Source organism: Psammomys obesus, unplaced genomic scaffold (assembly GCF_907164565.1).
Source record: "Psammomys obesus unplaced genomic scaffold, mPsaObe1.curated_primary_1811, whole genome shotgun sequence".
In the NCBI taxonomy this organism is placed as follows: Eukaryota; Metazoa; Chordata; class Mammalia; order Rodentia; family Muridae; genus Psammomys; species Psammomys obesus.
The window spans coordinates 10398668-10413109 of record NW_026596051.1 but is presented as its reverse complement, the minus strand read 5'-3'; the positions used below and the strand labels follow the sequence as shown (position 1 = coordinate 10413109).

The 14442-nt window shown below is 40.9% G+C and overlaps 1 protein-coding gene across 1 annotated transcript in view; it reads left to right on the top strand.

The window, feature by feature from the left end:
• Abca13 (ATP binding cassette subfamily A member 13) overlaps positions 1 to 14442 on the top strand; it is a 463272-nt gene that overhangs the window by 286725 nt on the left and 162105 nt on the right. The window contains 1 exon segment of the mRNA XM_055624041.1: positions 12577 to 12847. Within this exon segment, the coding sequence (XP_055480016.1) occupies positions 12577 to 12847 (271 nt within the window).

Sequence of the window (14442 nt, the reverse complement as noted above, 5' to 3'; positions counted from 1 at the left end):
TGTACTTATTGACACAGATTTATAACTGTTTATGATCTTCTCTTTTAAATTCTATAAAAAATAATCTAGTATATAAGGCAAATTGCAAATTACTGGTTTTTTTTTCATCCATATATTTTTCTATTATAAAAGTTTGTATTTTGGGCTGGTTGTATTTTATTATCCTGGCATTGTTTCACTTTAATTTCAATTTGAGGTACCCTAAAACATTTCTTGGATGGCACCTCTATTAGTAATGCATGTGCTTGGCTTTTGTTTGTTTATTTATAAACATTTAATTTACTTTTATTTTAAAAGGGCATTTATACGAATAAAAATCAGTTGTCAGAAGCACTTCTACTATTTGAAGGGGTTCAACACTGCCTCTGGTGGGCATGACTTCCCCGGAGGCACCTGTGCTTTCCTGGACGAATGTGTCTCTTCCCTTGTGACTTTCAGGGTCCTCTGAGATGGTCAGCAAATTGTTTCTACGATATCTTAGAATGTGAATGTTGGTTCGTCCGCTCCCTGGGACTCAGTGCGTCCCTCTTGCACATTACTGTTTCCTCATATTTCAGGAAACTTCTACTTTTTATTTGTTCTTTTGTGAATCTGAAATCACACACATACACACACACACGACACACAGTAGTTCAGTAGATGTTATTATCCCTTTCATCTCTCGGCTCTAACTTCTTTTTTTCATTCTTTTCCGTTTTTGTCTCTCTGATCCAGTGACTTTCGTAACAGTCTTAAAGTTCATTGATGGTTTCCTGTGCTATTCAAGTACACTGTGATATTTTTTCTCCTAATTCATTTGTTGTATTTTCTAGCTCTAGAGATCCCTTTCTTCCTTTTTCCCTTTCTTCTTCCTTTCCTTTCCTTTCCTTTCCTTTCCTTTCCTTTCCTTTCCTTTCCTTTCCTTTCCTTTCCTTTCCTTTCCTTTCCTTTCCTTTCCTTCCTTCCTTCCTTCCTTCCTTCCTTCCTTCCTTCCTTCCTTCCTTCCTTCCTTCCCTTCGTCCTTCTTTTTTACCTTCCTTTCTCTTTTCCTCCCTCCCTTCTTCCCATCTCCGCCACTCTTTCCTTCTGAAATAGAGTAGTTCTGGTTGCTTGTGTGATACAGATCTTAACTTGATTTTCAGGAACTGTTATAAAATTATTTAAACCTTCAGGTATTAACCTAACCACCCTTGCCAGAAGTGGCGGCTACTTCTTCAAAGTGAACAGGAAAATCTGTGTTAGACACTGATTGCATACTGAATCACAGGAAGAATAACCACCTCACGCCATGTCTTAGCCATGCTCAGGAGAAGGGTGTGGTAGATAAGGTGTGAGTATCTCTGAGTCATTTTAGCTTTTGGTTATCACAACATGCTGAACTAAGGTTTGTCACTTGAGCCCTGTATATATACCAGCCATGTGAATTTCTTGTTTAATAATGCTGCTCGTTTAGCTTTACCTGTGAGTTTTATATATTTTAAGTTTAGTCTTACTGACATAACTGCACACATTTTTTTTTTAATTTAGTAATGGCTTATACCTTTACCATACAGCTAGAAGACAAAGATCTGTGGAAGTACTACCCAGATGAAGCTAGGCAATGCTAGGCACTCTACAGGCTCCTCAGGTTCCCCTCAAGATAGATGCCTCCCCAGGGAGTGTTTTCATCACTCTTACAAAACAAACAAACAAACAAACAAACAAACAAACAAACAAACAGGTGCTGGAGAGATGGCACAGGGGTTCAGAGCACTGGCTGCTCTTCCACAGGTCCTAAGTTCAATTCTCAGCAGCTACATGGTGGCTCACAACCATCTAAAACGAGATCCGGTGCCAGTGAATGCAGACAGAACTCTGTATACCTAATAAATAAATCTTTAAAAAATAAACAAACAAGAAACCAAAACTTTTTATATAAGCAATGGAGTAATTAGATTTTTTTTTCAAATTATTTTTTAAGATTAATGTGATTACATATGCAATCTGACATAATTACAGCATATATCATGGTTTATCATCTTTATTATTCTTTTTTTTCACAAAATGTGCACACCTCTTAAATATTTTAAGTTTTTGGTATTTGGTCTAAAGATTTAAAATTAGAGAATTCATTTCTTCAATTAAATAACTACTCATATATAATAGTTATTTAATTAATTATGATACGAGGCCTTTGTAAATACTTTTATCAGGAAAACACAACACAAATGCATTCCCTCTATATTTCATTGTAATAACACATCTATTTATAAATGATATTTAGACATTCCTAACCTTGGGAATATTAGGGAAAAATCTGTGCAATTGTATTAGAAATAAAATGTGTGATAAGAACTAATGCCACATGAAGTGTGAAACCTGGAGTTTGAATTTAAAGGCACAGTATCCAGGAAACAAAAACATTTCCATTTTTAGTAGTAATATGTTATAGAAACACAGTATCATTATTCAAATTACAAAGTTTTAGACTACAATATAATTTAAAATTCAATTTAAGTCTTTCATTGCTAATTAAGAAATTAGTCCAAGACACAGTAAATCAAATTTGGTTTGAGATCACCTACATTTGCCAGCTTTTACTGTAATCAATAAGTCAGTATGAGTCAAATTTATGTTCCTCAGTAGGTATGCCTTTTGAAGAATGTTAAGTCAGGATGCTAGAGAGACTACAATCACCTAAGGATGCTGATTTAGTGAATCTCATCCCTTTGGTAAGATCCAGATTAGAGGAACACAATTTCTACAGTGATTATTAGAAAAGGACCTTTCCTTCTAGGAGAAAGCTGGGGGATGATGCTCGCTGCCTACTGCTTCAGGCTACACCTGTCTGTGTGAGACCCTTCATTCTACATAAGCTGTATATCTTCCAAGGGCCAGCTCTAAGCAACTCACTGCTCAGAAAGATTGATGACAGCAAAATAAAATATAAAACATATACTTCTAAATCATAGGGACCCAGCAGCTCTACGGAAATGGGTTTTGAAGACTGATGCCTGAGCATCTAGAACTACACAGAGTTACTGGGTCTAAACAGTGGGGTAGACGTCACTTCCTAATGGTAAAAGAGTTTATCATGTGTTAGGTTTTTTCCCTTCACCTGAGTGCATTAGACTTGATTCTAGTGTCCTTTTGGGCAGTTTTTCTTTTTTTTCTTCATTTGATCCTTCCTGCCAATTTGCAAGCAAACTTAAATTGAGAGTGGTTATCTGACTTGCACAAACCTTTAGGGCTTCTAACACAAAATTTTCTTTCTAGTCACAGCACGTCGTGAGGTCTCTTTGGATCATTTTACTTTATTTGAAATAGCTTTCCCTATGATCAGTAAACTATATTTTATTATGATACTACACACATAATACTTTTGGCCAAATCATTATACAAATACATATATCAACAATATAATACATTATGAAATATATGTATGTATGTATATATGTATATACTAATTGGCTTTCAGGAAAAAAAAAGCCATATCTTTTTTTGTGGTGTTTTGTTTCTCAAGACAGGGTTTCTCTGTATAGCCTTGGCTGTCCTGGACTTGCTTTGTAGACCAGGCTGGCCTCAGACTCACATCTATCCACCTGCCTCTGCCTCCTGAGTGATGGGTTCAAAAATGTGCACCCCCACCATCTGTGACCACTTCAATATAATGCCCTGCCATTTGTTAAGCTCAGGTGGCTAAGCTGAACCATATTAGGTCAGTAGGCCTGGGAGGGGCCCACATATGTCTTTCTAAGAAGCTTCTAGGAGTTGCTGTTGGTCCACTCACCTCACCTGCAGAGTGATTCATGCTCTTCTTAAAATAAAAATAACAAATTCTTAGAACGGGGCAGGGAGGAGATGAGGGAGAGAGGGTGGGATTGAGAGGGAATGAGGAAGGGGCTACAGCTGGGATACAAAGTAAATAAACTGTAATAAATATAAAATATAAAAATAAAATATAAAAATAAAAAATAAAAATTAAAAAAGAGAAAAATATAACACATTCTTATTCTGGTTTCTCTCTGCCACTTTCCAGCTGTGCACTGCAGTGAACTCAACTACATTCCACCACAATTCATATGTCAATGCCCCAGTTCTAGTCCTGGATACATGATGCTTAAAACAGTTGTTTATGGTTATAGTTCAATGAAGTCACATGGGAAGATGCTCATCCAACACAAAACTGATGCCCTGGCAGGAGGTGATTAAGCCACAAAAGAACGCAAATGGAGTTTAATAAAAACAAAGGATGAAGGCACAGGGACAAAATACCCTTACAAGACAAGGAGAGAGGCCTCATAAAACAACAAACTTGTGGACATGACCATGTACTTCCTGCCTTTAGAGCAGGCAGTGAATATCTGTGTCTGAAGCTGCACAATTTGCTTTCATCGCCTGAGCAGCCTAGTGTACCTAGGCCAGGTCATCTCCTGCATGTATCTTCTCCGGTCTCTGCTACTCCCCAAGGTCACAGTGGGAAGGCCTGTTCTGCATTCACTGGTGGCCAATGTGCCATCTGCTTCACCAGGCAGCATGCCAGTCGTGACCGCTTTCTCTGAGGGAAGGATTGTCTTCAGGCTCTAAGATCTCACACTTTAATTTTCCGCTGAAATTCCCTTCTCAGTTTGCTGTCTTTATCAGTGTCTTCCCATCCAGCTCCACACTTCAGCCTTTCCTAAATGCTTACCTTTCTCTCTTCCCAGCTTTCCCACTGGCCTCTCTTTCAGCCTTGGCCACTTTGCTCCCATGCCCCTGCTGCTCAGAAGTGTAACATCAGCTCACAGTGCTTCTCTGGTTGCCTCTAAACCAGCGGTTCTCAACCTGTGGGTGGCGACCCCTTTGGGAGTTGCATCACGGATATCCTGCATTTCGAATATTTACATTACAATTCATAACAGTAACAAAAATTACAGTTATGAAAATGAGCCCAACAAAATAACTTTATGGTTGGGCTCATCACAAAACGAAGAATGATATTGCAAGGTCACAGCATTAGGAAGATTGAGAACCACTGCTCTAAACAGTTCCGTCTGCTCGACTCCAAGGTACCTGCACCAGGGAATGTCTAAACTCGGACTGTGTGCCCATAAATTGTTTTCTCCTTCTTTGTTCCTAGTGTGGGAGTACGCCAGTGCTGTAGCCAGTGGGCAAACAGTGATGTCAGAGTTACTCATGAATCATCCATTCTCTCGCTCTGCACAGCCAGTTTTCCCTAGATTCCCTTTGCAGTATTCTCTCCACTGTCCCCAATCTTCCTTTAAATCGGTTGATCTCATTATTCTCCCTTAATGAAATTTGATAACTTTTTTCCTCTTAAGTTCAAATTCTGCCCACAGGCACCTAAGAAGATACCAGGCCCTGGATCTATCTCCTTCCTCATGCATGACTTTTCATTTCTTCAGCAGGCCAACATGCCGCTTGCTTGCATTCAACCTCACAGAACTGCTCATCTCCCTGCCCTGCAGGCTCTGTCCTCTGCCTGCTCTGAGCTGATCTTTGCCTGAGTTAATTGACCATTCTGTAAAGTGTCTCCTGCTCACCAGACCAGCCAGAAACCTTTTAATAAGATCTTGTGGTTCTCTCTGACTTAATGGTGTGGAGGGGGAGAAGAAGGAGAGAGATAGGGAGAGAGAGAGAGATTAGAATCAGAATGTGTTATTTAAATAGGCAGGTGTAGGCAGTTGTGATCACATGGCCTCACCTGCATGGCATCAGCTTCACAGATGTCCCATTACTATGGCTACTGTCTTCCAAAACTACACTTTTAAATGAAGGTTTAAAAGTCACCTGGGTGAATGTCAGTCTCAGAAAAGACCCTGTGCCCAGATATATTTGGTCCTTGTGGAGCTCCTAACCTTTCCTCATCAGACTAACTCCCCTTCTTTCTTATGATTCCCTGTACTCTGCCAAAGGTTTGGTCATGAGTCTTTGCTTTGAAAACACTGTTAGTTAGAGTCTTTCAAATGCGCTCAGTAGACTCCTGTCATACTTTCAATGCACATCCCATCTGTCTTTCTAAACGAGGATTGATCATCTTAGTGAAGGGAACAAGGACTATTTCTAACAGGAACTCAATGGCTGGCTCTTTGGCCTCCCCACCCCCAAGGGAGGAGCAGTCCTGTTAGGCCACAGAGGAGAGCTTTGCAGCCAGTCCTGAAGATACCTGATAAAACAGGATCAGATGAATGGGGAGGAGATCCCCCCTATCAGTGGACTTGGAAAGGGGCACGGTGGAGATGAGGGAGGGAGGGAGGGACTGGGAGGGAATGAGGGATCAGGACATGGCTGGGATACAGAGTTAATAAAATTTAACTGATAAGAAAAAAATAAAATTAAAAAAAAAACTTAAAAAAAAAGTCACCTGGGTGTACTCTTCCACCCACTTTTACAGAATTTGATTCTGGGCACTTAGCTTCCCTCTTGATTCTCCCTTGTTTTTCTTCTCCTCTCTCCAAACCCTCCCCCTCCCCTGCCTCTCTTTGTCTAAGACAGCGTTTACTGTGAAGACTAGGTAGCCCTTGAACTCTCCGTCTACTTGACTCAGTCTCTTGAGTGCTAGGTTAGAGATGTGTGTACCACCACACCCTGTGGCATTTCCGGTTTTAACTGCTCCGCCAGTTCCCTCTGATTTAAGCGGTCGGCGGTCAGTATTATGAAAAGCTCTCTGGTGCTGTCTTTTGAAGCCTAAAGTTTGTGTGAAATATCACAAAGCTAATGCTGAGTGATGCTGGGGGCAAATGGCTGTCTTTTCTATACAAGGCATTGCCACAGCTTTTCTCTTTCCTTCTCTTTTTCTGTCATTTTTATGAAGCTTCATCCCCTCATTGAGACCTGAAATCATATTTAAATTTTTAGCTCAAAGCCTTGTCAGTAGCATTTTACATAAAATCCCTTTCCTTTTTTTTCTTGCACGATATAATCCTCTGTATTTCCTTCCTAATTGCTACCACTTCTACCGATGGAAAGCAATTTTGGCAGTGATTAATTTGAAGGGTCTGCAACCTCTCCTTCGCTTTTTAAGACAATCCTGTTTGCACAGCCTGTCCCAGGAAGGTCTGCTGTAATCTACTGCCTCTTCAAAGAGCTGCTCCAAATTCTGTGTGTGTCTCTCAGGCTTCACCATGGTGTTAAATCCACAGGGCTGTCTTTTCCTCTTTGTCCACATTTCCTTGAACTTCAAAACTCTCCATCCCTGCAAGCAAGGTGGGGAGAGAACATGGATGCTGCCAATTATACATGCCAAAGAAGGTTTGTTTTCCATGTAGGTTAAGACCAGCAGAGCGCTAACAGCAGGGTGCTTTGCAGTAAAGAGGCTGCCAAAATAAAATGGAATTGAAATAGACTTGGGCAGGATAATCGGTGGTGGCAGGTGCCAGGAGCAGCGACTTCTATCAGGGGCAGTGGGAAGTAGGAAGGAGTGTGAAGCTGTAATTCTTGTCACCATGCAGATCAGAGCTGCCACAAAAAGCTCCTAGGGCTGCTGATGAATAGTTCCAATCCTCGTTTTCTGAGTTGGAATATCATCTTTGTGTGAAATATTTGACAAGGGTGTGCTTCACTCATCTTAAGTGTAGCCATTGCCTCAAAGTAATGGTGGGACATCTTGGATAATTCAGGATGAGTCTAGCTTGAGGCAACCTTTCCTGACATCTCTCTCTATAGGAAGCTGTGATGAACGTGTCCACAAGGGTTTCATCAATTCTTCTCTAATTCTTACCTCCTCACTGGAGTCGCACTGAATAGGGCACTCTGACCTGGCTTCCAGCGTGGTACTTATGAATAGAAATAATTCAGATTGTGCCATATTTAAATATACAAAAAGAGAAGCCATGGGATGTGATCCCAAATTTAAAGATGAAATTCATTGATGTTTCAGCACATATGTATACAGCCTAGGGGTAACTTTGTGTAATAATTTGAATATATTTGTTCATGAATAAAATTTCATACTGTAGAATTATCCACATGTAGTTGGTACACACAATTTTGGGGCTTGAGAGCAGTGTAGATTTTAGAGTTTTGTACCTTACACCATCTTATCTACAACTCCATAAATCTCATCTCCTCTCTGGTACACAGAAGCAAAAATGCCCAGGGATTTGGATGCAGCCATATTTGTGTCTTTAGACCACAGTACAAAAAGATGCCTTTCCTTTGTCAAATATTTAACATTTTTTCCTAATACTCTGGAATTACCTTGAAATTGAGCCCTTAGGTATCTTCCATTGATTGTATTCTTCATCTTCATTCTCACTCAAGTCTCACCTGAACTCAAAATTCTGATACATAATACTTATAAAAGTGAAATTATGGTGGGCACTTCTTGACACAGAGGCTTTAGAATAATGTTGTGCCCTGCCACTTATAGCACATTGTTCACATACAGCGTTCAAACAGTCACGGTGTGATATACCATGGATGAACCTCGTAAGCAAGTTTGCTGATGCAGAGAATGGAATTAAGAAGTTAAAGAGACTGGAAAAGGTATACAGGTGGTATTATATTATCAATGTGGCCAGGAATGAGCCTCGGAGAAAGCTTTGGGCTCAGGAGAGTGATAGATAAGAATGTTGAACCCTCCTTTGATGACTGTCTACCTATTCACTCATTCTTCAGTTCAGACTGATTGTCTCACTGGGATGGCCAGTGTACTGAAAGCAGAGAATAAGACAGACTCAGTAGCTCTCTCGAAGACCTCTGTGCCCATCAAGACAAAGATGCGTGGCCATCATGGGAATAGCAAGAGGATGAACATAGAGCTCTGAGTGAAGAGAAGATTTAGTAGCAGAGACAGGTTTTTTTGTTTGTTTACTTTTCCTTTTTGGTTATGTTTGTTGACTCTCAGTGTGTCTTAGTTGAGATGAATGTGAAATGTTGGTGGATTTGGTATTTGGACTTGGAGACCCTTATTCATTTTGCATAGATCAATATCACCAAACTGAAAAAAACATCTGGAATCTTAGATACTTCTTTCTAGTCCCAAACATTGAAGGTGATCAGCCTACACTGTGGCTTGTCCCGTTAGTCCCCGGGTCTTAGACACTGAGTTGTTTCCAGTTTCCCATTGCTGATTTGGGCAAGTTCTAGCAAGCCGCCCCATTTTACGCATACTTAGTTTTGAATTAACAAAGCTCTGGAATTGGAAATAGGAAATTTATTCCCCGTAAGTGGTTTTTCCTTACCTGGCCTCTCACCAGGAATGTGTCATCAGATCCTTTCCCTTAAACACTCAGTAATGTTTGGTATTAACATTGTGATATTTGTCATTTAGATGAGTTGAGGAGACAAATTACTGCTTTGTTGTACAATATATATTAATTGACTATTTCTAAATTTTCATGAACTGCATAATCAGGCACTTTATGTGTATTTTGTTTTGAGCACTTAATTTTATTAATGTGAAAGCATTATACTGGCAATATTTCCATCCTAAGTCTGCCAGAATGTCAGTGTTGTAGGTAAAGTGGACATCATGCATAAAACCCACATTTTCAGCTCTGCCAGGTGCTTATATTTGAAGAGTTACAGTCATCTCCTTGCTGTTAAAAAAAAAATCTTTGGACATTTTCCATAAGTGATTTGATGGTCTGAGTAAATGGGAGTAGATAATTGTAGATGTAACTGAAGTCCTTGAATATAATTGCACTCATAAGTCAAATAAGACAATTCATAACAATTTGGTCCAGCATTTTAATTTTTGTCTATTAAATTATTCATATGAATACTTTTATAAGTTTAGCCATGAATATTTGAATGGTGGTTGATTTATAACTATAAAGTAACTTAGCCTTTTTTTTCTTATTTCCATCCAATTAACTTATATGGAAAAGTGGAGATACTCTTCTTGATAGGAGGCACACCTTTCTTGTGCTGTCATAATGAGGCTGTCTGAGGCACACTTACTGTAACTGGAGGTCAGTATTGCCCCTGCTTTGATAGTCTCATAAATATCCTAATAACCCTCGTTATGTGGAGGGAAATTATTTTAAATCTCTCTGTAGAATTGAGGAGGTGGCATTCAGAGTGGTTATGTTGTCTTTCAGAAGTCAGGCAATGTGAGAATGGATAACACTGGATTCACACCCAGGTTAGTGAAGATAGGATTTATCCCACCCCACCACGGCACTCACAAAGGCTTTTCAGGGACTGAGGCCACTAGCAACAGGGACCATATATCCCCATCTCTACTTCCACACTCATTCCATCACCAGGGCAAATTTTCTGAGTATACGTTTGGTGTGCTCTTTTCTACTATGTAAATGACAGTTAAAATCTTTTGCCTGCTGTACACACAGGAGAAGGTGGCTAATTTATAAATGTAGGTGGTCAGATATGAAATCAAAAGATGCTGCGTAAAGGTGTGTTGGTGGGGAGTGACTTCTAGGGACTGTGGGGGTGATAAAAATGTCACAGGACCTGCTGGGGGCCCTTCAGTGCCTCTCAAAGCAAAACAGAACAAGCCATTCCTCTAAGAGAGATCCTTAGTCAAAAGCCAACAAAGACTTCAAGCCGTTATTTTAAAAAATCACGTCTAGAAATTTAGGAAGTAGGCAACCTGATGACCTCTCAGAGCTTTGATCTCCAGTAGGTTAATATGCATAACTTCCCCAGTTCAACTGCGTGTAATCCTGCAAGTGGGCAGTGCGCAGCAGCACAGAAGCGAAAGCGTCACACTTAGTTTAGTCCTTTGCTAGAACCCTGTCCCTGTATCGGCTGAGGGGAGTGCTTTATGAGAGCCACATCTGGGCCACCATTGGTCATGCATTAAACATTACCAGAGCCAGGCTCAGCAGCGGGGAAGTCAGAGGGAGCACATTGATTTGTCTGAGGTTCAGATGGCTTTCTGAACTGGTGCCAGGAAGCTGGCATTTTTAAAGTTTCCAGATAAATCTGTTGTTTAGTGTTGCTTAAAACCTGGTGCTCACTCTTTATAGCCATTTTGAACAACATGATGTGTAGGTATAACCAGAGGGCACCTTCTGGAGGCATCTTGAGTTCTGGATAGGGGACTGTCCTGGCCTTTCTTCTTGATCACTTTTCACTTCCGGTTCTGACCTATGATTCAAGGATACCCTGTGTTCTGCTATATCAGAGTGATTTTGGACATGCTATTCTATATCTCCTGTTTTGGCTCTCTGTTCGAAAACTCTGTGAACCACTATCCTTCCTACCCAGTAAAGTTTCCCTATCTGGATCACAGCACCATGTTTCATTGTGTTGCATTATTTCTTTAAATGTTCACCCCAACCCCTCTGCTGTGTATTTTTCGACAAAAACAAAACAAAACAAAACAAAACAAAACAAAACAAAAAACCCCAAATAACCTGATCCTGTCATAGATAGGGTTATCACGCAATACCTTGGGCAATAAGGGAATCATACAGATATGCTTTGTAACACCGCTGTGCTTCAGTAGCGATGGTCTTAACACTGACAAATAACCGGTCTTTCAAAAGAGGTTCCTATTTTATTTTACCGAAGAGCTAATTTCCTGCTCTTTTGCAAACCATCTTTTTTTTTTTTTTTTTTTTTTTTTTTTTTTTTTTTTTTTTTTTTTTTGGCACTTAACAGAACAATCCATTCCTACGACTGTTCTCTGATGTCACTACTTTTATTGCAAAATGCTTTATGCTGGGTTTGTTTTGGTGAAGAACCTTAGACCTTGGGGAAAACTGCTCGTGGGGGTAATTGTGCAAGCTCATTCTTCCCATAGGACCAGGTTCAAGCCACTGCCCTGGGTTTGCCTTACTTTTTGGCAGTCACACCCTGGGGCAGGTGGACAGAGAAAACATGGATGTCTGCTTATGCTCACTCTTGAGGAATGCTTATAGATGACCACTCATTACTGCATCTCAGCTCACCTATTCCTTTTAGATTCTTCTTGCTAACTTATGTGGCCATGGAGGCTGTCCACAAAGGAAGAGGGGAGGGTGGGAATGGGATGAATGAGGGTGTGGACCTTTTGGCATCTGTCCCGGAGGAGAGACTCTGCCTTCAGGAGGGAAGGCGCTCTTCTTTGGAGGTGAAATGAGGAAGAACAGTTGCCATGCTTCTTTCTGATGTCCAGCACAGGCTCAGAGTCTGCAAATGTTCCAGCAAAGACCCAAACTGAGGACAGAAGTAAAGAACAGCAGGGCTTGCAGGGAAGAGAATGGGTGCTGAAGAGAGAGCATCTCTTCAGTATCCCTCTCCTCAGCCAGCTTAATCAGAGCGGTGGGACTCACAGAAGCTCCTGCACTTTTTCTGTCTTTGATGGCTCAGAATTCACCTAGGCTTCAGGTTTTGTTTCAGCCATCAGGTGTGCTGGAGGTTTCTTTTCGGTTGCACTCCACTCAGAAGCAGTGTCAGTGGGATCACGGAAGTACTTCATTTTTTTGTTTAGTGCCTCCAGTCATAGTGTAATCTCTAGAACAGTGAACCAGGAAGCCCTGAACTGGTTGTCTGGATAGAGAAGCCCTCCTTTAGTATGAGTAGGTTAAAGCTGTCCATTATCCTTTACAGAGGTGGTCCAGAGTCCCTACGTGATACATGGAGAGATTCATCAGAACCAGGTCAGAGTGAGGAGCCCAGTCCATTTGCATCCTGCTCACTCTGTCTGTCTTTTATCCCCTACAGGCGGCTCTTCTGTGAGAACTCCACCTGCAAGGGCCCTGCCTGAGCCCATGATTGGCTTCCAGCTGCTTTGGGGACAGGCAGCAGCACTTTTGAGGAAGCGATTACTGCGCACACTTCGAGCCTGGAAAAGCACCATCTCAGACCTGCTCCTGCCCGTACTCTTTGTGGCCTTGGCCATGGGTTTGTTTATGGTGCAGCCGCTGGCCACTACGTACCCTCCACTCAGACTGACACCTGGCCATTACGAGAGTGCAGAAACTTACTTCTTCAGGTAAGAAACTCTCTTCTGTTAATTAGAAGCTACTTTGTGGTTGTTTTGGTGTAGAAACCTGAACTGATGATGTCATACAGCAATGACATCAATTTTTTTTCCTAATATCAGTTGAAAATTTTCATATAAGAGGGTAAGGGTATAACTCACAAGTAGGACACTGGTGTAGCCTGGCCAAGGCCCTGCCTTTTGTTCTTAGCCCCCTTCCCTCTAATATTAATACTTTATTATTTCTGAGGCCAGGTTACACAAGGATAATCTGAGAGGCTCTTTTGGGGGATTGTTTTCAGCAGCAGATGGACAGGCTTGGTCCCAACCACTGAATTATTGGCTCCTCACAGAGGCCAAGCATACCATGTGAAAGAGGACATAAGGCAAAGGGTCTTGCACACCACAGTGGCCTGGTCCTTAGCAAGGACTTGGAGGACTAGACATAGTCTCAACATTTTAACATTTTAGAAAAGTATAGATGCTCTATGTTTTAAAAATCCCTGCATGGTTGTTTTTGCAACAGGGGCCCCCATTTGTACATTCCTCTCAGTCAGACACTACATGACTCATGCTGAATTGCATCAAGATCATTAATATTTTCAGGTCTGCAGGGCAGATTTGTTGCTAAAACATTGAGCAGAATTTGTTAATTTATGCAGAATTTTCTCAGGGTGTCCAGCTTGTAGTTGAGACACAGGATTTGGCACTTAGGAAATTACGCATCATCTCTACCTCAGCTTGCCTGTTTTCTCTCCAGATTCACAGCACATTGTCTACCGGACTAATCAAATCCCAGGGATCACTTTTCAGAGTTGAGCCCATGTGGCCTGAGTCCCTTCCATTAGGACTCCCTTCTAAAAGTCTCAGAACCTCAACTCTGTATACATTCTGTATTTTCTCTATTCTTCCATTGCTCAACCTCTTCAGTTGTTTCCATACTTTAGCTATAGTGAACAGTCTACAATAAACATTACTGTGCCAATAGCCCTGTGATATTTTAACTTGGTGATCTTGATAGTGTTTTCACTAGATATTAGTTTCTGAGTGTATGGGAAAAGGAGAAAAGCAAAGTGAGACTAGCAATTAGTGGAATGATAGAAAAAATAGAGGGAAACTACAATAAGGACAATAGGGAGGGTGAGAGATCTCAGGATGAAAGTAAAATGAGATGAGAAAGATGTAAAGAATTGCACTCAGAAGTCAGATAAGCTCAACAATCCCAACTCTTAGGAATTTGAGGTAGAGAGACTCCTCTGTCCTCAAGGCTGAGAAACTATCTTTTGGGAAAGTCTATGAAAAGAGACAAAAAAAAACAGATAGAAAAACAAAGAAAAGAAAGGGAACAGAAACAGTGAAGAACACAGCTGGCCTGCTAAGTAGATACCAGATAGTGACTAAGGGAGAAATGTGAAAAGACAGATCTAAGACCTACACATAAATGTTAGTTGCTAGCCTATGTGCTGAATCTGGTGTTGACTCTTGTGTTACCAATTGGTATCACCTATGTGTTCTTTTACAGGTTGTAGGAGAGATGCCATTTATACCTTGAGCTGTGTGTGTGTGTGTGTGTGTGTGTGTGTGTGTGTGTGTGTGTGTGTGTGTGT